This window comes from Ambystoma mexicanum, chromosome 2q, assembly GCF_040938575.1.
Source record: "Ambystoma mexicanum isolate Mex_15411 chromosome 2q, UKY_AmexF1_1, whole genome shotgun sequence".
In the NCBI taxonomy this organism is placed as follows: Eukaryota; Metazoa; Chordata; class Amphibia; order Caudata; family Ambystomatidae; genus Ambystoma; species Ambystoma mexicanum.
This window is the reverse complement of record NC_090924.1, coordinates 629,194,029-629,217,948: the sequence shown is the minus strand read 5'-3', so window position 1 is coordinate 629,217,948 and position 23,920 is coordinate 629,194,029. Positions and strand designations below refer to the sequence as shown.

General features: G+C 45.5%; 1 protein-coding gene across 2 annotated transcripts in view; it reads right to left on the bottom strand.

Annotated features, from left to right (window-relative positions):
• LOC138569646 (uncharacterized) overlaps nt 1-23,920 on the bottom strand; it is a 1,436,407-nt gene that overhangs the window by 738,688 nt on the left and 673,799 nt on the right. For both annotated transcript variants that reach the window (XM_069647797.1, XM_069647798.1), the window contains exon 25: nt 45-200. In XM_069647797.1, coding sequence (XP_069503898.1) covers nt 45-200 — 156 coding nt within the window. The remainder of the gene's footprint in view (nt 1-44; nt 201-23,920) is intronic.

Here is a 23,920-nt window from a genome sequence, read left to right as displayed (position 1 = left end):
AGCAAGAGTAATATTAATTCTGATGCTCCCCAATACACTGGTACCTAGAAGTCCATATTTCACCCTCAGTGCATTCGACCATGTGCTGCCTCGGTGCTGAAGAAGTGCTATGGTGTGGGTTCCGAAGATGCCAGGGAGGTAGGCTTCGCCTTCCACAGAGTATTGCTTGAGTTTATCGTCTATTTTCTTCTCCAGGTGTGCTGCAGGAAAGTTAATGAGAAATAGTCAAAATCAATCAGGAGAATCAAACTCTCATTTTCAAACATTCAAGAGCACTGCCATGGAAACTGACCAGAGATCTGTCAAGACATCTCCCAACTCTCATCTCCCAGCTCCTGCATTGGGCTCTGGAGAGCAAAGTGAGAACTGACCAGCCCGCACAGGGAAAAGCAAGAGGCTGGCCTCTATTTGCAATTCCATCCCCTGCTTGCGCTCTGGGAAAAACAAGGTTTTCCAGTGACAATTTTCTTTCCAAAGGTAGGATTTTTCTTGTTGAAATGTGAGGTTTTCCTTCACCGGCACTGATGCTAAATCCTAATTAACTTTTACTTAAACTTTGATAATAGTTACTTAGGCCATTCAGAATAGTTGGACATGTTTACAAAAGGTTGTAAATAACAGTGCTACATTTTAAATATCGGCCTTTACGTCTTAAATGTTGGCACAGTTTTCATCAGGTAGGTTTTCATCAAATAGTTAAACATTTCTAAAAGCTATAACATTTCTTTATGATTGCAAAACTTGAACTCTCTACCAAAATGTTATTAAGAACTTCTTTAATATTTAAAAATGTTGCCATTTTTGTAATATAATGAAGTGTTTAATTACACGCAGGGAGACGTGATTTATAGGCAAGCTATTTATTTATATTAATAGCTAAGTACAAGTGAATTGGCCCCACCGACCGTGGAAAGCAACTGACATGAGACGCGTTTGAAACAAGCATTCCAAACATACGTCTTTATGTTCTATTCACCCTTCCATCACGGGAGCCCGCGAAGGGTCCCGTGATGAAATGATGAAAGGACATTACACATCTCCCTTCCTTAGTCTCTCGTTGTTCATGGAACACAGTCCAGTAGCTTCTTCTACATCTCCCTTCCTTAGTCTCTTGCCGTTCATGGAATACAGTCAAGTAGTCTTCTTCTGTATCCTCAGTAATGTCAGACAAAATCCTTCATGCGGTTTGGTTTGCGGATCACTCTCCCTGTTCTTGACATATGCAGAGTATCTGGTTTAGATGTTGGCAAGGAAATTTTTGACATTACATTTCTATTCAACCTAGATCTCACATGCTGAACATTCCTTTCCATTCTTTCATTGTCACCCCTACTGAGTTGCTCCTTGTGTTCCATTTCACCAGTATTTACATCCTTACTTGACTCCATCACACATACTCTCTCCATATTCCAGACTCTACCATCTTGCACTCTCACTGCATGTCTAAAAACCTCAATCACACTCACTGGTTTGGACCATTTGCAGGGTCCATCTCTTAGTACAGGGGGTAGTTTAATTCTCACCAGACCCCCCACTCTGGGAACCTTGTTTCTTTTACTTTTGCTCATTAGATTATCATGAGCTGCCTTGTTCCTCAGCTGGATTTTCCTAATACTCTCTACTGCCTCTCCAAAATCTTTTCTTACTATGGTCTCCCTCTCCAACCAAGATGGTGTCAATTTGGTGTTTGCTCTGCGCCCTCTACTTAACTCAAAAGGTGATAGACCAGTAGTACTATGGGGAGTAAAACGGTAAGCAATTATTTTCCTTTTCACTGCTTCTTCCCAGTTGAGCCCATTTGACCAAGCCCACCGAATAGCATCCTTGAGCACCTTATTGAATCTCTCAACCACCCCATTGGTTTGTGGGTGGTATATTGCACTAGTTTTGTGCACAATGGAATTACTGGTACAGAACATTTCCATCTCTTTTGACCTGAATTGGACACCATTATCAGTTAATATGCTCCTTGGGAAACCCTCTCTAGTGCATATCTCTGACATAAAATCTATCACTATTTTAGCACTCATATGAGGTTTGATTAAAACTTCTACCCATCTGGTCAGAAGGTCAATGACCACCAAGCAAAATTGTTGTTTACCATCTCAATGAATAGGCCCTAGTATGTCCATGCCTACTTCATCCCATACTTTTCCTGGAATATTCGTTATCACCATAGGGTAATTCGCACTCACACACGCCCTGTCACTCTGATTACAAAGGATACATTCTCTGATGGTTCTCTCGATTTGCAGGTCACATCCTGGCCACCAGAAATCATCGCGTATTCTCTGTTTAGTCTTCACAATTCCTTGATGGCCTTCGTGGCCCAGATCGATGATTCTTTGTCTTAGACTTGTAGGTGGAATTATTCGATCTCCTCTCATAATTCTGTCACTCGCTACGTTGAGTTCATCTGCAACTCTCCAGTATTCGATGAGACCGGACCCTTCAAACATAACTTTCTTTAAACTTCCATTGCTTCGTATAATTTGTTTCAACTGTTTTATGCTATCATCTTGTCTCTCCGCTTCTTCCCACTCAGTTTTGGATATGGAAAACGCTTCAACGTTCAAGACAACTTCAGGATTGTTTTCACTTTCACTGTCTACTTCAGAATTGTTGGTAAGTCGCGACAGACAATCAGCAGCACGATTCTTCACTCCTGGTACATATCGTACTGTACAGTTGTACTCTTGCAGAAGTACAACCCATCTTTTAATTCTGTTAGATACATTGTCCAAACCTTTATTCATAATGACATGTATCAATGGTTTGTGGTCAGTGCGAATCTCCACCTCCACTCGCCAGATGAAATTCCTGAACTTTTCTGTTGCCCACTTGATGGCCAGTATTTCCTTTTCTATTGCAGCATACGACCTTTCTGCACCCTTTAACAATCTAGATGCAAACGTGATAAGAACTTCTTTTCCTTCAACTTCTTGTGTGACAACAGCTCCTAACCCTAGGTTGCTTGCATCTGTTGTTATTATAGTCTTCCTCCCACTCTTGAAATTCTTCAATGATGGTGCTCTGTTTAATTCTGATTTGATATTTTCAAATTCTTCTTCGCACTCCCTGTTCCATTCAAATGACTTTTTCTTTAGAAGTTCACGTAGCGGAACAGTATGTATGGCAAAATCCTTTATAAACTTAGAATAGTACTCTGCCATTCCAATGAACGTACGCACGCCCTCCTTTGACTCTGGTCTTGGCATGTTCATTATGGCATCAGCAAGTTGCTTCCTTGGTTTTATGCCGCTAGCAGATATGGTATGTCCTAAATAATCGATTTCGCTACGATTTATATTACATTTATCTCTACTAAGGGTCATACCTGCTTCATATAACTTCTTGTAGACATGTTGTAATCTTTCATTATGCACCTTCTGGTTGACGGCGTGTACCAGTATGTCATCTTGAAAACAAATAATCCCTTCGTCACCTTCAAATAGTTTGTGCATGATTCTCTGAAATACTGAAGCAGCTGACACTAATCCAAATGGCAATCTTCTGTATTGATACAGCCCATCAGGCGTGATAAAGGCTGTCATTTTCTTAGAATCCCTATGAAGTTTAACCTGATGGTATGCTGATGTTAGATCCAGAGTGGAAAAATACTTCGAGGGTCCAATAGTGGATACAATCTCTTGAATATTGGGGAGTGGATGTCTGTCCGGGATCACGCACTTATTTAATTCTCTCATGTCTACACATATTCTCAATTTTCCGGATTTTTTTCTTAATACAACTAACGGTGAAACCCATTCACTGGCATCTATTCTCTCGATGATTTTCTGATCTTCCAATAATTTAATCTCCTTTCTTACTTCTTCTCTCATTGAAAGCGGGATGTTGCGTAACTTCTGCGCAACAGGAACATGTCCTGGCTTCATTTTGATCTCATGAACAAACCCACGCAGACATCCGATGTCTTTCCTGAAAATTTCTTTCACCATATCAGCTTCCTTGGTGACTTCCTTGTTTCCTTGAAGTCTTCCAGCGTTGTTTTCAACTGAATATACAGACTCATCCGACGCAGCATCCAACTTCACTTTGAGTTTGCATTGGTGGGTCCAACTTAACAAAGGCGTTCTCCCCTTCTTTTTTATGTATATTTTCCCATTTGCTTTCCTCTCCTTGAATTTGAGTGCTCCCCAAAACCATCCAATGACATCTATTTTAACTTCGCCATATGCTCTGGGATTTATGTCTGGTTCATGCAGGTATTCATGTTTCTTCCTGTCCCAGAAAATTTGTGGTATCAAGGTATATTTTGCACCTGAATCAATCATCATGTGCATGTTGGTTCCATCAACACAAACTACGGCCTTGGGGCTTTCTATTTCTTGTTCATTTTCTTCGTCTGTCACGACAAACACACATTCTTCTTCATCTTCATCACTATTTTCATCGCTTCCTATCCAGTTAGTGGAAGTGTTTTGCCTTCTGCAACATCGTGCGTAATGCCCCTTGCCTTTGCATTTCCCACATATAATTTTCAAAGCAGGACATTCCGGGTTATCCGCCCAATGATCCATGCTATCACATCTAAAACATCTCCCTGTGTTCTTCCTTCTAGGGTCGTCTCCACGCCTGTGTGGACTTTTCTTTCTCACATCACTGTTATAAATTCTGGAGCTTCGTTTTTTCCTTTTATCATCATTCCACGGTAATCTCCCGTTTCTTTCCGATTTGTATCTCCTATTGGAATTTCCTGAAATTTGGGCAATGGGTTCATTCTCTTTACTTGTAGCAAGTGTATTATGCTTCTCTTTTGAAATTACATGTTTAATATCAGTATTTTGCATCCTGCTTTCTAATTCTTTAACACATTTCTCAGTGTGCTCCACTTCCTTGGCCACACGTAAGACAGTGTCCAAGTTGGGGTCGTCCTCAGCCCATAATCTTTCTCTTACTTTGCTACTCCTACACTCCAGCATGAATTGATCTCTCAACCTCTCGTCCAACTGAGTATTGAAATTGCATGTCTTGGCTAGCTTTCTCAAACTAGTGATGTACTGTTCTATGCTCTCACCCTCTCCTTGAGTCCTTTTCCCAAATTTATAACGTTCCAAAATAGTGCTCAGTTTCTTTTCATAATGTTTTCCCATCTTCTTCACTGACCGCTCATATTCATTTAAGTCATTATCTTCATCAGAAAGTAGATCTGGTAGATCTTCAAATTTTTCCTGCCCCGCCGGGCTAAACAATGCATTAAAAGAGACTTCCTCCTCTCCACGCTGCAATTCTGACCACACACAACGCCAGCATAATGTTCAAATGATTTAATCCATCTTTTCCATGGAATAGCTGGTTCACCAACATCCGAAAGAAAAAACATTGGCGGTGGTACACTATTGAAAGACATGCTGACCACAAAATATATGTGCCACAAATTGGAAAGGTTTGACCAAATATGTGATTTACGGTCTCCTTAATGTCTCTTTTTAAATTCGAATGCAGGGAGTTGCTGCAGTACAATAATGTATCACTTTAATTCTCTTTCTTTTTTTTTTCAATGTACTTGCACACAGTGTAGAGAATGTGGGTGGATGGCTTGAAATGGTTAATTATCAGCCAACAATATGACTTCCTGTAAATTTAAACGCTTATCAGTTCAATGTACCTTCTCTTTCCATGTGATTGCGCCTTTATACTGAGAATTACGGTAGATGGAAACTTGTAACTGACAAAAAATAAACACCTCTATTCTGTGGAATACGGTAAGCTTAACAGCACAGGCCAAGAGGCGTGTCCGGACGGCATTATTTACAAGTAAACACAATCAGGATTAAGGATTTACTCACTTAATTGACTTTGACTAGCCGTCGCTGGAAGTCGAGTTGATTGTAAGCAGAGCGGAGCGGCCACAGCTTTTATGACAGCTGCAGGGCCTGCTCACGCACATAAATCACGGCTGGATGAAAGCCTGGGACACACACACGGGCGGTGGGGCCAGAAGATCCTCGTCGCCACTTGAAGTGTTTAATTACACGCAGGGAGACGTGATTTATAGGCAAGCTATTTATTTATATTAATAGCTAAGTACAAGTGAATTGGCCCCACCGACCGTGGAAAGCAACTGACATGAGACGCGTTTGAAACAAGCATTCCAAACATACGTCTTTATGTTCTATTCACCCTTCCATCACGGGAGCTCGCGAAGGGTCCCGTGATGAAATGATGAAAGGACATTACATATAAGTATCAAAAGTATCTGTATCAGTGAGTTTATTGCTTGTGAAATAGAAATTTACAAAAAGATTAAACACATCTTTTCTTACAATTCATTAAAAGGGTACCGATTTATAAAACAACAAACACTTATTAATTTCACTGAAACAATTTGCACAAACAAAATGACTGGATTCAGAATAATGCAGATAACAAGGGGGGTCCTGGGAGACTCTCTGCCAGACATGAGTCCTGGTTACAAGAGCCTTACCCGTCTGGGGTAACCAGGACTCATGTCTGGCAGAGAGTCTCCCAGGACCCCCCTTGTTATCTGCATTCAGAATAAGACAATACGTGTTTTGTGCTGGGAGGTACTTCTTCACAGCTTAGCAATGTGTGTAAGTTTTGCTACAATGAAGAAACCCTTTCACCTGAAAACCGTCAGAGAAGTCTATGGGGTTCTGGGAATACAATAAAAAGAGAAAAATGAACCAGGAGTTAGACTTGTGTTTTTTCTTTGGCAGAGAAACTCTATGCTTATTATTGAATTCGGTTGGCAATGTGAAAAGGCTTCTAAAATATTACGCATTTAACAAACCACAAGCAGAACGAAAACGTCTCAAAGACCTAGCAACACACCAGTAAGCAGGGCGGGAGCCAGCCTCAAGAGTTTCGGGGGCTGGACGCAGTTTTGAAAGCTGGTATTGAGAGGGGTCATTAAACACGTTGCACTGTTGACACCACCTCCTTTCCTCTGAGCCCAGGAGGCTGAATCAATATTTTATGCCACATTCTGAAAAAGTAGCGCAAACAAACCGAGTGCAAATAAAGCGCTTGTTTCATTTGAGCTGCTTTAAAAAGTGCTGAGGTCCTCTTATTTTCAAAGGGGACCTGACCATTTCAAGAGGAGCTGGACAATAGCGCAAAGATGTGCTGTCCAGCCGCCTTGAGTACGTTAGTGTCGGGAGCGCGGCCCCGCACCATGTATGACAGGGTACCAGGAACCTTGTGGTCACTGAGAGCGCATTTCACCGAGGCAGGCTGTTAAAAGACCCATCTCACAGAAATACCCCCTGCCAAAAAAAAATGTCCATCTCTGTCACACTTCTGTCACACTTCAAAAGCAAATCATGACAGGGTCATAATAGACCCTGTCATGATTGTCCCCCCCCCCCTGCCTTTTTCAAAAGGCTCCAGGAGGTTGGCCCATATTTCAGAGCATTTAAAAACGCATCTCATCTGCGAATTTGGGATGCACTTTTAAATGCCCTGAAACACCCCCTTATTTGCACAAAGGGGGGAAAGGGAGCATGTGAATGAGCACATTGATGCCCTTCCTGAATTGAGATGCTCCTTTTTTGGTGCAGTTGAGGAGATGTGCTAGAGCAGCTCTTCAATTGCCCCCCAAAATGTTTTGAGAATCGGGCCCTATGACTTGGTTTGGCCCACTAGATGCATCATTCACTCCAACCCAAGGCTATTTAGTTAAAGAAAGCAATGCTAATCATTCGAGGCGCGGGCCGTCTGAAAGCTGGGCCCAGGAGTTAAGCTTTAGCTTTATAATAGGGGGGGGGCTATTGCTATTGCCAGGGCAGGCTTTTATCCTCTGCCGCTGTCCTTTTGTTTGGCTGCTGCTGTCATGTGAAGGACTGTTTCAAAGTAAGCAAACAAACCGCAACCCAGCACAGTGATGCCTTCTGCCTCAAAGTGGGAGAGCTTTAACCCTCCCATGCCCTGCCCTGCCCTAGGCTGGTGCCGCCATGCCAGTAAGTACTTATCTGCAAAGTACAAAGAGCTTTTAAATACGTTTATCAAAAAGCAAAAACCATGTACTATCTATGTACTAGCGCTATGACCTTGAATTTTCATCTCAATAGTCCTGATTTTGTTTTCTTTCTCCTTTTTCACTTTTTACAAAATTGTTTCACTTTTTCATTTCTCCACTTTCGCTCCTTAATCTTTTATTTTAAATGATATTTATTGAATATAAAACTCTTTAAAGAAACTAGCTCAGACTGCTGTGCTATGATTCATCGATTAACGTTTGAAAATCTAATTTCTTATCTTTGTGTGTATGACTCAATGCAGTAAGTATTTAAGAAAAACATGCAAAATACAAAACGTACCCAATTATATGATTCTGTTGAGATCCAGGTTACAAGCAATAAATCCAGGGGTAAAATAAAAAAAAAAACGTCCCACTGCAAGCTGGTGAGCCATCTTGTGTTGCTAAATTTATTTTTCCTCGCAGAACTTGAGAACAAGGAACTCAATCCAATGAGTAACATAAGATGCCTCATTACGAGTTTGGCAGCATTAGCAGTGGTAATGCTGCCAATCAGATGTACCGTTACAGCCAGCACCAAAAGCAGATTGTCCCTGCATGATTAGAAGTCGCAATGAATCCCCATTTTAAAGTCCCATTGGACTTCATTGGGGAATGTGGGATACCTGCAAACAGTAATATCACCACCACAATTACTGCAGTTTGATGTGGAGGTAAAATGGCCAAACCCTGGCAGGTAGTTTTCTTGCTAATTGGGTTGGAAACCCAAATTTGTGCAGAGAAGTGAAAGGCGGAATTTGTAAAACAATTGTTCATTATTTATTTCTTTTTTTAACGTCGAAAGCGGCTGAATGAGCATGAGCTCGGCTTGATGTATTCTTGCTGGGTCACCAGGTACTTTCCTCTAGTCTTGCGGGAGCTGTGCGAGGAGCAGTCGGTCGCGGCAACCAGCTACCATGGGGATACGCCGGTGTGGTGTTGTGGAGTACCGGGGCATTGTGCCCCACTTGGAGAGGATATAGGAGTTCCCTTGTGGTTGGCAAGTAGCAAGCAGTGAGCAGCACCGCCACCTCCAGAGGTGAGCTGAGTTACACCGTTAGGAGGCGCTGTGAAGCTCTGTGTAGCTTTGTGTAGCTCTGCGAAACCTGGGGGCCTACTAGCTTCTACTGGCTCCTGACGGCGGGCTCTGACTCTGGTCTTTTGCACGCTCATTTGGAAGGTCCCATTGCTGTGGTTGGGAGTCCATGGCAGCAAAACCTTGTACGCGAAAGGTCACGCAGGAGGGGGGTGCAGCAGTTAATCATCCCGGTGACAGGTTGCTTAAGCAGGCTAAGATTAATTTAGTGGCCTGTAGTGAGCGGGCCACAGTGGGTGCAGGGGGTGTAGTGGCTCCCTTCGGTGAGGAAGAAAGAAGGGACCCTCGCTCTGTGGTCCCCACTAACATCACCAAGGGTGCTGCGGTTGGCCCAGATCTAAGTGGCATGAGCAGTATGGATTCCGCCTTGTTGAAGACTTGGACGTCTTAGCAGAGCGACCTACTGGAAGACGGGGGAGTAACCCCCAGGTATCCATGCTAGGTGTCTCAGGTGGTATTCCAGATGTCCTCACCCCTGATTTAGTTCTAGAGGCCTGTACCCCTACCCCCATCCCTGCTTCCACCCCTGGTCTGGGGCCGATCTGTGAGGGACCAGTGGAACCCCTTGTGTTGAAGGCTTTTACTGATGATGTTCCTAGTACTTGTCAAGATCCTCAGGTCAAGTCCTCATCAAGAGCCTGTCCAGTTGCCTTAGAGTGCTCAATTGACCACTATTACACAGAGAACTGCCTTTCTGGATGGCTTGGAATCGATGGAGGAACCCTGGAGTTGGGAACCCAGGAGGGTGGTAATTATGTGATCCTGGATGATGCCAGTGCCTATGATGTTGAAGTTGGCATTGATCCCTTCAGTTTGGAGGAGTCTGGGGCTGCCTCCCCCCGAAATAAAGCCCAAGAATATCCCGGGATTGCCTGGGGGACTGTGCTGTCAATGTGATAAAGATGCAGGAAAATTGGACTCGCATCTGGATGTGATCAGTTTGTTGGCCAAATCCTTGACCAATTTCGCAGCAAAGGACTTTAGAAATGTGGAATCCTCAAAAACTGCAAATGTTCGATCTGGTGAAGCTTCTGCTCATAACCCAGCATCGAACCACGCTGGGTATAGTCCGGCTTGCCCCTTATCAGTGAAGGGGTTGGGCAGTGGGGCAGGGCCTGGTGGAGCTATCTCCTCAAAGAATCAGAGGTCCTTGAAGGAGCTGAGGACTATATCGACATATATTGAGAATCTGGTGGAGTGTGGTAGCAGGCCCTCTAACTCCTCAAGCCCCCGAAATGATTTTATTATATCTGGCATGGTAAATTCAGACAATCAAGATAGAACTGTGTCTGCTGTTCACGGAGGTGACATTTTGAGTTCTGAACCTACCCAGACCCATCAGGGTGCCCCCTGCGCTGGCGGAGAGGAACTGCTGAAGAGGACCCTCTAGGAGGGTGGCAAGACTCAAATCTAATATGTTGTTTTAGGGGCCTAACGCATAGCAATAAAAATGCCTATAAATGAACATAAGCGAAGGCCCTTTCGGACGTGTCAGGGGTAAATGACATTTTGTTTAAATTGTTACCTGTTGCTCGCATTTTATCTGACTCTATGTTTTGCAAGGGGTGTAATGTCCGCTTTTCCTTTCCTAACGATAACTTTCATGTGTGTATATGGAATTGCTGTGATGTTTTGGCGCTGAAGGGGATTGAGGTCTTTGAAGATTTGAAGGCTGATTTATGTCACATCCATGATTCTTGGTACCATTGGCAGGAGCCAGGGGAGCTAGAGGCGGGTGCTCTCCCTTTTGGTAAACATTCCATTGGAATACCCAACATTCTGGGCCCTGTAGAACTTATTCACCCCAATCGACCCCTTATCGATCTGACAACATCTGAATTGGGGCAGAGGCAGAGGCAGATTTCGTCAACGTCTTTTCAGGTCTCTCAAGAGGATCGGGAAAAGGTGTATGCCTTTGTCACCCAGGCCCCACCTGTGAAGCAGCTTTAGGGATATAGGGATGTTAGTTGAGAGGGAGGTGTTTTCTGGCCCCATACAGGTTCAGGAGGTTGGTGGCATTTTAGATGATGTGTCTATGCAACCTCCAATGCTGCAGCCACTGGAGTTGCTGGTGATTGTTTCATGGAATGTGGCGTGTATTAAATCCAGAGTTGGTTGTCCGGAGACTCTGTCACTCCTTGAGGTGGTTGATATTGTTTTAATGCAGGAGACCCGGGCGATGGAGGATGTGTCGGTTGATGAGTTTACAGCCTACTCTGTTCTGAAAGTTTGTAGGGGGCACTATCATGGAGGTCTGTTCATCTTGGCCAAACACCCATCTTGTGAGTGAACTGTACCAGCTGGAATTACCCTGCCCTTTTTTGCAGGTGGTGAGAATTCGTAGGAGGGGTGGTTGTGATGCTTTAGTGGTACATTTTTATAATAGCCCCCATGTTCAATACAGTAAGAACTGACTATCAATGTTAGCTAGGCTGCTGTGAATGATCTATTTCCTATTTGAGGGTGGGGGGCTATTTCAATGCTAAACTAGGTAGTGGACCTGGTTGCAGTCTTCTTGATCCCTCTGAAGATGATTTGTAGGGTATCTTGCCACCCATTATGAGGAATGTTGGAACCTGTAGTGAAGGACTCAGGCTATGGAAGCTCCTTTATGATTAGGGGTTGCGTTCGGCCAATGGTTGTTTCCTGGATGACATCCTGGGCAATTTTACATTTTCTTCTGCATCTGGTTGCTAGTCAATTGATTACATTTGTGTCGCAGTAAAATTCTGGGACTCTGCCACTGGGTTTGAGGTTTGGGTGACATGTGCAGTGACCACTTCCCTATTCAGCTTGAGGTTAGACTACAGGGCATGTCTGTCTCTACGGAGCTGTCCTATAAGCCAGAGGTTTCCACAAATGGCCGGAAGAGTCGGGCAAAATGGCAGTTAGTGTATCGTGAGATTCTGCAAAGGGACATAGGTATTGGGGGGTACTTGAAAATATCCTTTCTGGCAACTCAGATCAGAGCGTTATTGGGTCCAAATTTGTATTACTTTTGACCAATCTCTCTGTCTCATTTACCAAGAAAGCTAGCAGAAAGATGAGAGGTCACATCCTGGGTGATTTAATGCAGTTTGTATGAAATCTAAGCCCTCTCTGCTGAAAACCCTGAAGAATTATCTGTCCACAAAGTATGATATAATTATGGCTCAGGCGGCCTACAAGAAAGCCATCGCTGTTAGAAAATCTGAAATTGAAGCAGTTGTGGGAGAAGTGGGTGAATTCTTCTGTCACCAATAATGCTAAGCTTTTTTGGGACATTGTAAATAATGGGCCCTTTTATAAATGTAAGCTGTGTGGTGCCTTTGCAACGGTTATGGGCCAGGATTGGGTGACCCATTATTCCTCCTTGTATAGTGGTGGATGCGAGGAGGTGGATTTTGATTGGTTATTAGCCATGGATCCCAAAAAGGTATCTTCTGGGATTGAAAATAAAATTAACTTTAAAGTTGAGGAAATTCTGACTGCTATAAAATGTCAACCTAGGAATAAGGCCCCTTGCCCGGATAATGTTCCTAACGATTTGCTTTTGGTGGAACCAGACCTTTGAGCTCCTATTTTGACTTTGGGGTTCAATGCTATCTGTGAAGGTGCTACCCTGTTTCATGGTCCTGCGCGGTGATCAATCCAATTTATAAAAAGGGGCCAAGGACCCTACCAGCGTCGTATAGATCAATTTCCCCTTTAGAATCTGTGTTTAAGATTTTGGGGAGGGCTCTCCTGGGGAGGTTGGAGGCTTGGTTTGAGAGTACTAATATTCTCTCCCCTATCCAGCTGGTTTTAGACCAGGGCTTGGAATGGCAAGGCAGGTCCTTAACCTTTATCTAGTGGTGGCACCTTCTTTATCTATTAAGGAGGAGCCTATTTTTTGGCCTTAATGGATCTGAGCACCGCTTTCAACAAGGTTGATCGTGGCAAGTTGTGGAGTGTGCTCAGATCCGTGAACTGCCTTGGTGCCTTGGTGGACCTCATGGAGAGACTTCATCTCTCGACAGTGGGTTGCGTGAGGAGTGGGACCTCTGGACATTGCACTCCATTCTTCAATGTAGAAGTGGTGGTGCGTCAAGGCTGTGTATTGGTTCCTTTTCTTTTTTGTTTGTATATAAATGGCCTATGTGACCATTTACTTAAATGTACCCCAGACATTCCTAGGATGAGCAATAGGTGCTTGCCTCTACTGGCCAATGCTGATGATACGGTTTTGCTAGCCCGTGCCCATAGAATCCTACACCGTCTTGTAGATGATTAGTCCGAAGTTATGGACTGACTGGGGCTAAAAATAAATATCAAGAAATCGGCTGTTATGGTCTGCTCTTCCGGGAAGCGTTCTCGAAGGTTTACTGCTATATTTAGCGGGGGGGGCAAATCCCTAGAGTGGACAATTTTGATTATCTGGAGGGTAGATTTGCTTCAGATTTGGGTGCTGAAGCTCATGTTGTGAAGCAGACCTTGAAGTTTAAACAGGCAATTGGTGGGGTTGTCAGAGGATTGGGCTCATTCAAATTAAAGCCAGTGGAGCTTGTGCTTAAGGTCTATAAGGCTAAAGCCACTTCTTTGGATAGGTGTGGGATGGAGTTGTGGGGTTTCAGTAAGACTGAGTCTACACAGGTAATTGAGAACACTTTAAAAAAAAGAATATTGGGGTGAGCCAGGTCTGCTTCTAACTTTGCAGTGCACCAAGAATTGGTCTGTTGTTTTCTGGGTGACCTTGTTGCTTCTCAGCCTGTAAGTCACTGGCTTAAAGTTTGGGGGAATAGAAAAGCGATTTTGACCCAGACCTACTCAGTTGTCTGATCACGAGAGACCGCCACCTGAGGATTCCATGACTTAGATAATGAAAGGCTGTGTTGGTGGATATGGGAGTGGCAATGTGTTTTTATCTGTCAGACCTTATACCTTTTAAAGTTGTAAAAACTGTGAGAACCAGTGTATTCAATTTTACTAAGGAGAAGAGAGAGTCGCTGGAGAATATGCGGCCAAGAAACAGGAAATATTCCATTATTACTAACTACCCCAGGTCTCCAGAAGTACTTGAGCTGGGCTCAGAGTCCCTCACAGCATATTCTCGTTGCTAGGGGCCAGGGCCTGTTTCAATTCTATTCGTTTGAGAGCAATGGTGGCATTTTGGAGCAATCATGCTATTCTGTGATGCCCTGAAAGAAGATTTAGCATTTTTTTTTGTCTTGTTTTGCCCTGCATTCCCGTCAATAAGAACGTATTGAAAACTATTTTGCAGGGTCAAGGTTTTCGATGTTATAAGCCGGCCTCGTATTATTTGTTATGGGCGGACTCAGTCCAGGTGTGGTGGGCTGTCATGACGTTTTTAAAGTGTGCCCTATCCTTGAGAAAACATTGACTAAAGTCAGTTTAAATCTGTGCATGCAGACCTTTTTAGGGGGTCTTAAGCCTGCTTGCTCGAATTCTAATCATTTTTTTAAATTCCTGCTTGTAATATTGTTGTCTGTTCATTATTGTTGTGTTTTTATGGTTTGCTTTGCTTACCAAAATAAACTATTTTCAGTTAAGTTCAGTTCAGTAAATGGAGCCTGATGTACAGTTAATGCAATAGTCCTAGTGAAAAGCAAAGCTTTGAAACATGAATGTACCTGTAGATAAGTTAAAACTGGCTCTGGGTTAGGCAATTACACAAACAAAAGAAAAGTAATAAGCAAGGAATAAAAATATGGATTTAAGGGCCTTTCAAAAACTATTAAGGGTAGTTTAAGGGAAGATGTCAGCTGAGAGAGAGAGTTCTAGGCTACTGGAATCATCTCACAAGCTGTTTCTGCCGAGAAGCTGGGGAGTCATATTTTGAGAATTGAATAAAATTGAACATTAGAACTATGGAGAGTGCTTTCTGGAGTCCTCCACCTACCCCTTATCTCCTTCCTTCACCCATCGCCCAACACTTGCATCTTCTCTGTCATGTACTTAATTAAGATGCTGCAGGACAAAAACATTGGAACTCTTTGTAAGCATATGTGCATGGAACAGGAAAAGGCAAACGTGCGGGCTTCAGATCTGAAAATGACCCAGGACTAAAGCCTTGGAAATGAAGAGGTAATAAAGGAATCCATGAAAGGGAAAGCAAATCCATGGTGATGTGTTCAGATCAAACCCACAGGTGCCGGATGTCGGTCAAGCCCAAACCTTTGATGCAGTGTCAAGGCACAGAGCCAAGAGAGTTTATAGCGTGACCTATTCAAAAAAGAAAGCACGTGAGCAGAGGTTGAGGCTCACATGGAGACCCATTATTTACCAAACTAAATACTATTAATTTTGCTGAACTGTAAAGGACAGAAGAGCAAGACGTTGACTAGCTAGCATCCATGCCTATGCCTTGCAAGTTACACATAGATCTCAACAGCAGGTGCAGACTCCCACTGGACTATATGACTGCTGTGGATGAACTGTCTTGGAACCAGTTAATGTCTGTTGCCACAGTGAGCAATCCTCTATTACCAGAAGCCCATTCACACTGAATGTCCAATGGAAAGAATAGTTACATCTTTCGTGTAGACATTGAATGATGGACAAGATACATCTGCTGATCATTGCCTTTTGGTTCAATTCACAAACCAAAAATATTCAAATTGTGTCTAGCACAAATTGCACCAGATTTACAAATCAGTGAAAAAGACCAACCGCATCCAACCACAGTGTCAACAATGTGTGTGTAAAGGGGGGCGCTGTTGTGCACGACAAGATGGCCGACTAGCCCGTGAGCTCCGGCTTCGATCAATCCTGAAGACCGACCATCCTTGCTCAGGGCCGCCCTAGCAGTACAATCAGCACACCGTTGTGTGGCGGACAGTCGTGGCCCCCACTCATCCAAATCTGGGGCTTGGGCACTGGACCGTGCGGTAGATATACCGCCCAGAAAATCCGGCGGCTTGGAACCGCATCGCTGGCCGCCTGCGGGCTCCATACATAATCCATTCGGAGCTGCGGGGGGAGGGGCCTCACGCGGCTAATCATCCTGTTTGTATGGAGCGCCGGCGCCAGCACGACAGGAGGACCTGGCGGGGCCTGACGGGGCCTGGCAGACGTGGGTGCTCCCTGCTGGCGCCGAGTCTCGGGTTTCGCGGGAAGGAGGCGACCGCGATGCCGCACGAGATAGCCCGCGGCTGTGCCGGCCGCTGGCCCTACCGGATGATTGCCTCCCCTGCCTTCCCTGAGACTGCGTGGGGCCCGGAACCCATGGAAGGCACCCGCAGCGACATCTGCTGTCTCTGGTTGGGCGAGGGGCCCCCTCTCCAGTGGAATCCCACCACAAGTAAGGTCGGGTGTAGTGGCTGGTGGGGGGAAGACCGTCCTTAATAAGGAACTGGCACTGGAGGGTGTGATCACTTTCGGGGAGGCCTTTTGGAAATCGCGGGGCCCGGCTGTCAACAGGTACATAGTGTGACACTTTGGGGCCAGGCCTGCTCACCACAGATTGCTTCCTTGGTGCGGGCTTGAGGCCTTAGGCAGCTGGGGCACTAGACTACGCGCCACAATATTATCCGTGTGCCTGAACTTAGTGGTTGCACACAACGGCATACACTGTACTGTTGACCCTGAAGGTCTGGTCGCCAACCCACAACTCCTCCCTATAGGGGCCACTGCCACTTTGCCTAGCTGATGCCCATTGCGGCCCCGTTGGACTCACCCTCCTGAATTGTCACACGGCGACTGAGATTAACACACTACCTACCCCATAAAGCGCCTCTACAACACGCAGATACAGGAGACACTGGAGGTAGTAGAGATTCCGGCCCACTCCCTCTTGCATATGGGCCGCCACGATCAGAAGGGAGTACGCTCCAAGAAAACCGGCCCAATGGACTCCTTTGCAAGTGCTCAGCCCAGTGGGTCTGCAGATCCACCGTCACAGCGGGCAGTTAGCTCACCCGAGCTGTCAATGGAGGAGAGGGTGGATAGACTGATGGCTATGGTCCAGAGTGGCTTCTTGGCGGTGAACACGAAATTGGATGACATTGGGCCAATAATTAGTTCCCTTAAGGCGAGGGTGGACAAGGAGAGTGCTCGCACTACTGAGGCCGAGGGTAGAATCGCTACCAACGAAGACGCGATAGCGCAACATGACCGCGATATTGCCCAACTGAAGGGGGACCTCCGAAAAACCCTTGATAAGTGTGAAGATTTGGAATCTCGTTCAAGGAGGAATAACATACGGTTGGTCGGGGTGGCCGAAACCTTTGTTAAAGGAGCTATGGAGCGCCAAGTAGAAGCCCTTTTGAAAGATCTGCTGGGCCCGGATGCATTCTCGGACCACTTTCTGGTTCAGCGAGCACACCGCACATCAGCACCTCCGCCCAAACCGGGCGCTCCGCCTCGTACAATAATCGTCCGCCTCCTAAACTACAGGGACAGAGACGCTATCCTGCGAATGTCCAGGGAAAAGGGCACCTTACTACATGAGAATAATAGAATACACATATATCCGGACTTTTTCCACGAATGTCCAAACACTAAGAAGATCTTATGAACCCGTCAAGAGGCAATTAAGGCTGCGCCAGGTCCCGTATTCACTTGTTTATCCGGCGAAAATGAGAATACAGCATGGTGGCCGGGCTCACTTTTTTGAGAATCCAACTGAAGCCATGTTGTATGTTGAGGCCTCCATCCCGTTGCCAGCTCGGGACTGGGATGGGGGTCACGATCTGCCGCCCCGGGGTGTAGCGGAACCCAATGTCCCCGAGGGTTGATGTGGTTCCCCTGATGTTGCACCACTATAATGTTGCAGCTTGTTGGCCATTGGGCGGCCCTGAATGTTAATGTTTGGTTTAACGAAGCTATGCAGATCTCTTGGGCTGGAGGCCGTGTGAGTGTCCTCATACCCCCCAGGAGTGTTCCTAGGTTATGGTTCTAAGGGTACATCGTCCAGTTGGGGTTGATGATGCGGGTGGGGGTTGTGGGTGGAAAATTGGTATGGTTAGGCTGGCGTTTATGCCGGTCCTGTTTGAGGAATGTACGTTCAGAGTTGTTATGATTAAACCTGAGAGCAGTTCTACAGCAGGACCTCCGTTTCTCTTGCGGGGGGAACGAGAGTGTGGGCTTCCACTTGATTTGTGGTATGAATATGACACGGGGCAATAAAGGACTAGACGTCAAGCTCCTTTCTTGGAACATCCGGGGGTTAAATAACCCAATTAAGGCAAGAAAGATCTCAGCGTATGTGGTACGACACAACCCCCAAATACTGTTTATGCAGGAAACACATGCGCTTGGACAGGTCAATGTTAAATTTTTGCCTGGATGGGGATCCCACAGGTATTACACTGATTATTCGACACAATCCAGGGGAGTGTTGACTCTTATACACCCTAAACTGTGTTTTAAATATCAGTCCAGCAAAATAGACCCACAAGGTAGATATGTGTTGGTATTGGGGGAGTTGGCGGAGCACCAGACGGTCCTGATAAACACATATGGCCCTAATTTAGACGATCCACAGTTCTATTGTGCCCTAACGGATATGTTAACCTCATTTGGGGAGGTGCAAATCATCTGGGGTGGGGATTTCAATATGATACTAGACCAATCCTTAGACCGCTCGTCGACGGTCCCCAGGACTCCCGACCAGGGCGGCACTAGTGGTTAAACAATTGATGGAACAGATGGGCATGTTTGACGCATGGCGGGTACTACACCCGAGGGAGAAGAAATATACTTTCTACTCGTCGGTGCACGATTCTCACTCGCGCATTGATTACTAGATCATTAGTCAATCCCTAGCTGGGGCTATCTCTAGGTGTGATATACACCCCCGTACCCTTTCTGATCACTCACCAATAACACTTGACATAAACTTGAGGGACGCTCTCCCCCCGGCGAGAAGATGGAGGATGCCATCCACAATCCTAAGAGACCCTAATGTATGTGAGTCGCTGCATGTTGAGATCGCAGAATTTTTAGAAATAAACGAGGGTTCAGTTCCAACTTATGCGACTCTGTGGGATGCATTTAAGGTCTGGGTGAGGGGTACTATCCTGGGCAAGTCGACGGGTATGTTGAGGTCGGTGCGGGAGGAACTGGGCTCTACTGAGGTGAAGCTTGATCTACTACAGACTGAATACAGTACTACACAGAACAAGGAAACCCTTTCACAACTGCACACAACACTGGGAGAATTCCATAAACGGCTCACAGAGAAGTCCTGTACATGGCCGCACCGGCCATAGCGCAACGATACGGGGAGAGTAATAAGGCTGGGAGATTCCTCGCCAACATGCTTAGAACTGACAGGCACCACAACCCGATCCCGAGTATACACGCCCCTAATGGTACACTGGTGAATGGAGAACGGGATATCAACTCTGCATTCATGGAGTTTTACTCCTCTCTCTATTCTAATCACGATCAGAAAAATAAAGAGGATACGTTCCGATACCTGGACAACCTTGACCTTCCCACACTGACCACTGCGACCCGTGGGGCGCTAGATAGACCGATCACTGTGGAAGAGATTGTTGAGTCCATAAAAGCTTTATCGAATGGTCGCTCTCCTGGCTCTGATGGCCTGCCTGCGGAACTATATAAAGAGTTCAGTGATGAATTGGCCCCGCTGTTGTTGAAGGTCTGGGGGGAGGCGATGGACCGGCAAGTGCTTCCGGAGTCAATGAGGGAGGCAATTATCACTGTCCTTTTGAAACCTCGCAGACCGGCACAAGACATGGCGTTTTACAGACCCTTATCCCTAATTAATACCGATGCAAACATTTTTGCAAAAGTGCTGGCCACTAGACTTCTCCCGTACATGTCGATCCTTGTCCACCCCGACCAGGCGGGCTTTATTCCAGCTCGGTCTACTGCTCTCAATCTGAAGCGCCTCTTTAATGTTATGGCACAGTTAGACCCGGATGCCAAGGCGGCTGTGGTCGCATTAGATGCCGAGAAGGCGTTTGATTCAGTGTCCTGGACCTATCTTTTTCTGGTGCTGGAGCGGTTTGGCCTGGGTCACTACTACATCAACTGTGTGCGTTTATTGTACACACAGCCGACAGCTAGGGTTTTGACTAACACCACTCTCTCCCCCGCTTTCCGCCTATACAGGGGGACTAGGCAGGGATGCCCCTTTTCACCCATACTTTTTGCTCTACCTATTGAACCAATGGCGGAATACATACGCCAACACCACGCACATAGAGGGCTTAGGATGTCTGGGCCCCCTCAGATAATCTCGCTATATGCGGACGATACCCTGTTATACGTCCGAGACCCCATTGAGAACGTAAAACACATCATGGCAGACATACAGGAATTCTCGGAACATTCTGGATACAGAATTAATGTGCCAAAGTCTGAAATATTCCCCCTTACGGATAGCACAGGGGACCTAGCTGGTGTAGAGGGATTTCGTTTTGCCCCCTCCAAGGTGAGGTACCTGGGGATACTAGTAGCTAGAAATAGAGACCTGATATACGTACACAACCATGGGGAATTGCTGTCAACTCTGGTGACTAAGCTTCAGATGTGGGCTAACCTGCCACTATCATTATACGGGAGGGTGGCGTTACTAAAGATGCTGGTTCTCCCCAAGCTCCTTTATTATTTCAATAATATCCCTCTCTGGCCTGGTAAACCTTTCTTCGTTAAACTTAAATCTCTTGCTTCCTCGTTCATTTGGAATGGGAAAACAGCTAGGATGGGTTGGGATAAAATGGTGGAACCTTTTGTTAAGGGTGGCATTGCTGCACCAGACTTTGAGTTATATTATTTATGTGCACAAGCACAATTTGTAAAACACTGGTTGGATCCTGAGGACACAGCCCCACACATACTGATTGAAAGACACTCGGTCCGCCCAAACGACATACGTTCAGTCCTCCTTAACCCGCGCTATGGTGGCATATGCCCATTTGACCCAGTATATACAACCACTCAAGCATGGGCCAAGATATATGGAAGAATCGGTGTGGAATCCCCCTATGACCCGGAGGTTCCCTTATGGGACTTCTCTGGCATCTCCCCCACATTTGATCGGGCCCTTCAGCAATCTTGGGATCCTAACAAGCTTTTTACACTGGGCGATATGTTCCCTGATGGGGAGTTCTGTGATCTCACGGATTTCATTGCAGTGGTGGGCAGGGGTCAACTTAAACACCTTCAATACTATAGAATGAGGGCGGCCTTTTTGGCGAGATGGCCAACATTCCCACAAGAACCCCAATCCCATGAATGTATTAGGTCAATGGTGTCCACGGATAGTTGCGGCAAGGGGGTCTCCATGCTATACACCCTGGTTCAGGCCCACTCCCCGTCATGCAACACGATGAGAGAGGTCTGGGAACGAGACACGGGCACCCAGATAGATGAGGTCCGTTGGGCCCGGTACTGTCAATTAACCCGATCGGTGTCTATGAACTCTGGGTTACGACTAATCCAGTTTAAAGAACTGAACCAACTCCACTATTCCCCCTCCAAGGTAGCTAAATTTGTGAATACTTGCACGGGCGCCTGCCCTAAATGCGATTCCCCTGACGCAGGGCCTTATCATATGTACTGGACGTGTCCTAGGGTTACTGAATTCTGGAGAGAAGTGGCAATACTCCTTGAGGACATCACAGCCATTCCGGCAGATCTCTCGCCCCTGAAATATCTTTTGGGTGACATAGGGAAGGTAAAGGAAACCACGAGGAGGTTATTCAATATATCATGCATCATCACAAAACGTTGTATTCTTAAATGCTGGAAATCCCCCACTGCCCCAACCAGGGCCTCCTTCTTGAAGGAACTTTGTATGGTAAATGACGATGAGGAATTATTCATAATGTCAGTGCCATCGCCCTCTCGTCCCAAGGACATCTGGCCATTGTTGTGCTTCTATCTGTGTGACCTGGACTCAGACTCAGATGTAGCATCTGAACATAAACCTTGATCTGTGATATCTGCTTATCTTGCAAGTGATGTTTTTGTACTTACAATATGGATGCTGTGGCGTCTTATTTCTGAATGCTCCTTCTCTGTATGTTAATGGAACTGTATAAATTACTGTCGTGCTTATGAACTGCTCTCTTAATAAAAATATGTTTAAAAAAAAACAATGTGTATGTACGTCTGCTATTAAATGGGTGGTAGAAAGTGTTGCACCTTTAGTAACACCCACTTTGCATAGAAAGAAGTGTGGTGTCTAGATGGCTTAAAATCTCCACACATGTGCTATTTGCAGGTGTACTCATGAGAAATATGTGCCTGTTGCACAGCCTGCACCTGATTTGCAAAGCATTTTCAATGGGATTCCGCCATTGTAAAATGCTAAAAAAGTAGAGGCATGGGGCAGAGGGATGTAGGATGGCGGGGAAAGTGATCCATGTGATCACTACTCAGCGCAATTTTGGAATTCTATATTTTCTGATTTGCAATTTCGTACCATGCAGTAATCACGTAGATCACTGAACCGCGTGTGAGGCTTTGGCTATTTCTGCATTGAGTTTTTCATGTCCAGTCTTCTGAAGCATTGGCTTGAGAGAATCAGCCTGGGAACAGATTTTTGAGTTTCCTGAGCGAGCCCTTGGACCTCATGACCGAGCAGAGCCCGAGTGGATATCTTAGTTCCCAAACCAGAGGAGGGTTTTCACCTGGTCATAAACTTGAAGCGCTCAATTCCTTTGTGGTTTATCACCATTTCAAAATGGAGGGCATTCATCTCTTCAGAGATAAGCTGTTGCCAGCGGCCTGGGTGGTCAAGATAGACCTCAAAGGCATGTACTTTGCAGGAGTTTCTCCAGTTTCAGTGGAGGGCTCGGACTTGGCAGTTTGCCTCTCTCCCATTCGGCCTCTCTTCAGCTTCTTGTTGTTTCACCAAGATAGTGAGACCTGTAATGGCTCACCTCAGATCTAGGAGGATAAAAAAGATCATCATGTATCTAGATGACATGCTTCTGTTGGCTCAGGACTTCCAGACTCTCCACGGTCATCTAGCGAACACATTGTCTCTTTTGCAAGCGTTGGAGGTTGTCATAAATGCAAAGAAGTCCATCGTCCAACCTACACAATGTATCCAATTTCTGGGCTTCAACATAGATTACAAGCAGTGCATCCTCTTCCTTCCAGACAGCAAGATGTCCAGAATCTGAAAGGAGATTCGTCTGCTCCTTGCAAAGGGGAAGGATTCCCTCAATAATTGAACAAGTGTAGTGAGTTTTCTATCAGTGTCCATTCAAGCTATTTTTCCAGCCCTGCTTCATTACAGAGGCTTGCAGTGTCAAACAGCCAGACATCTTCGCAGCAATCTGCTATATTCCCAGTTAGTGGACGTCTCACTGGATGCCAAGATATAGCTTCTATGGTGGCTCAAACAAATGGACGCTTGGAATGGCAAAGCCATGCTTGGTCCGTCTCCAGATGTGATCCTAAAGTCTGATTCCAGCAAGAGCAGCTGGGGAGCCAAGATAGGACAGATGTCTACTGGGGGAAGGTGGTCATTACAGAAAAAGTCTCTTCACATCAACTGTCTGGAAATGCCAGCAGGACCCTTTGCAGTCAAAAGTCAGGGCAATTGCTGTATCCTCTTGCAGATGCACAACGTGTTGGCAGTTTGTTATGTCAATCACCTGGGAGGCACTCACTCCAAGGCTCTGGAAGATCTTGCTAGATATATTTTGCCCCTATTGCCTAGACAGAAACATTTGGTAGAAGGCAGAATATCTCCCAGGTTGCAGCAAAGCTGTAGCAGACTGGAATTCCAGACACCTTCAAGACAGGAGTGACTGGATGTTGTACACAAGCATGTTTGCCAAGCTTCACAATCTCTGGTGCCCAATTCAGGTAGATCTCTTTGCCTCCAGACTCAGTTGTCAGGTGCCTCACTTCTA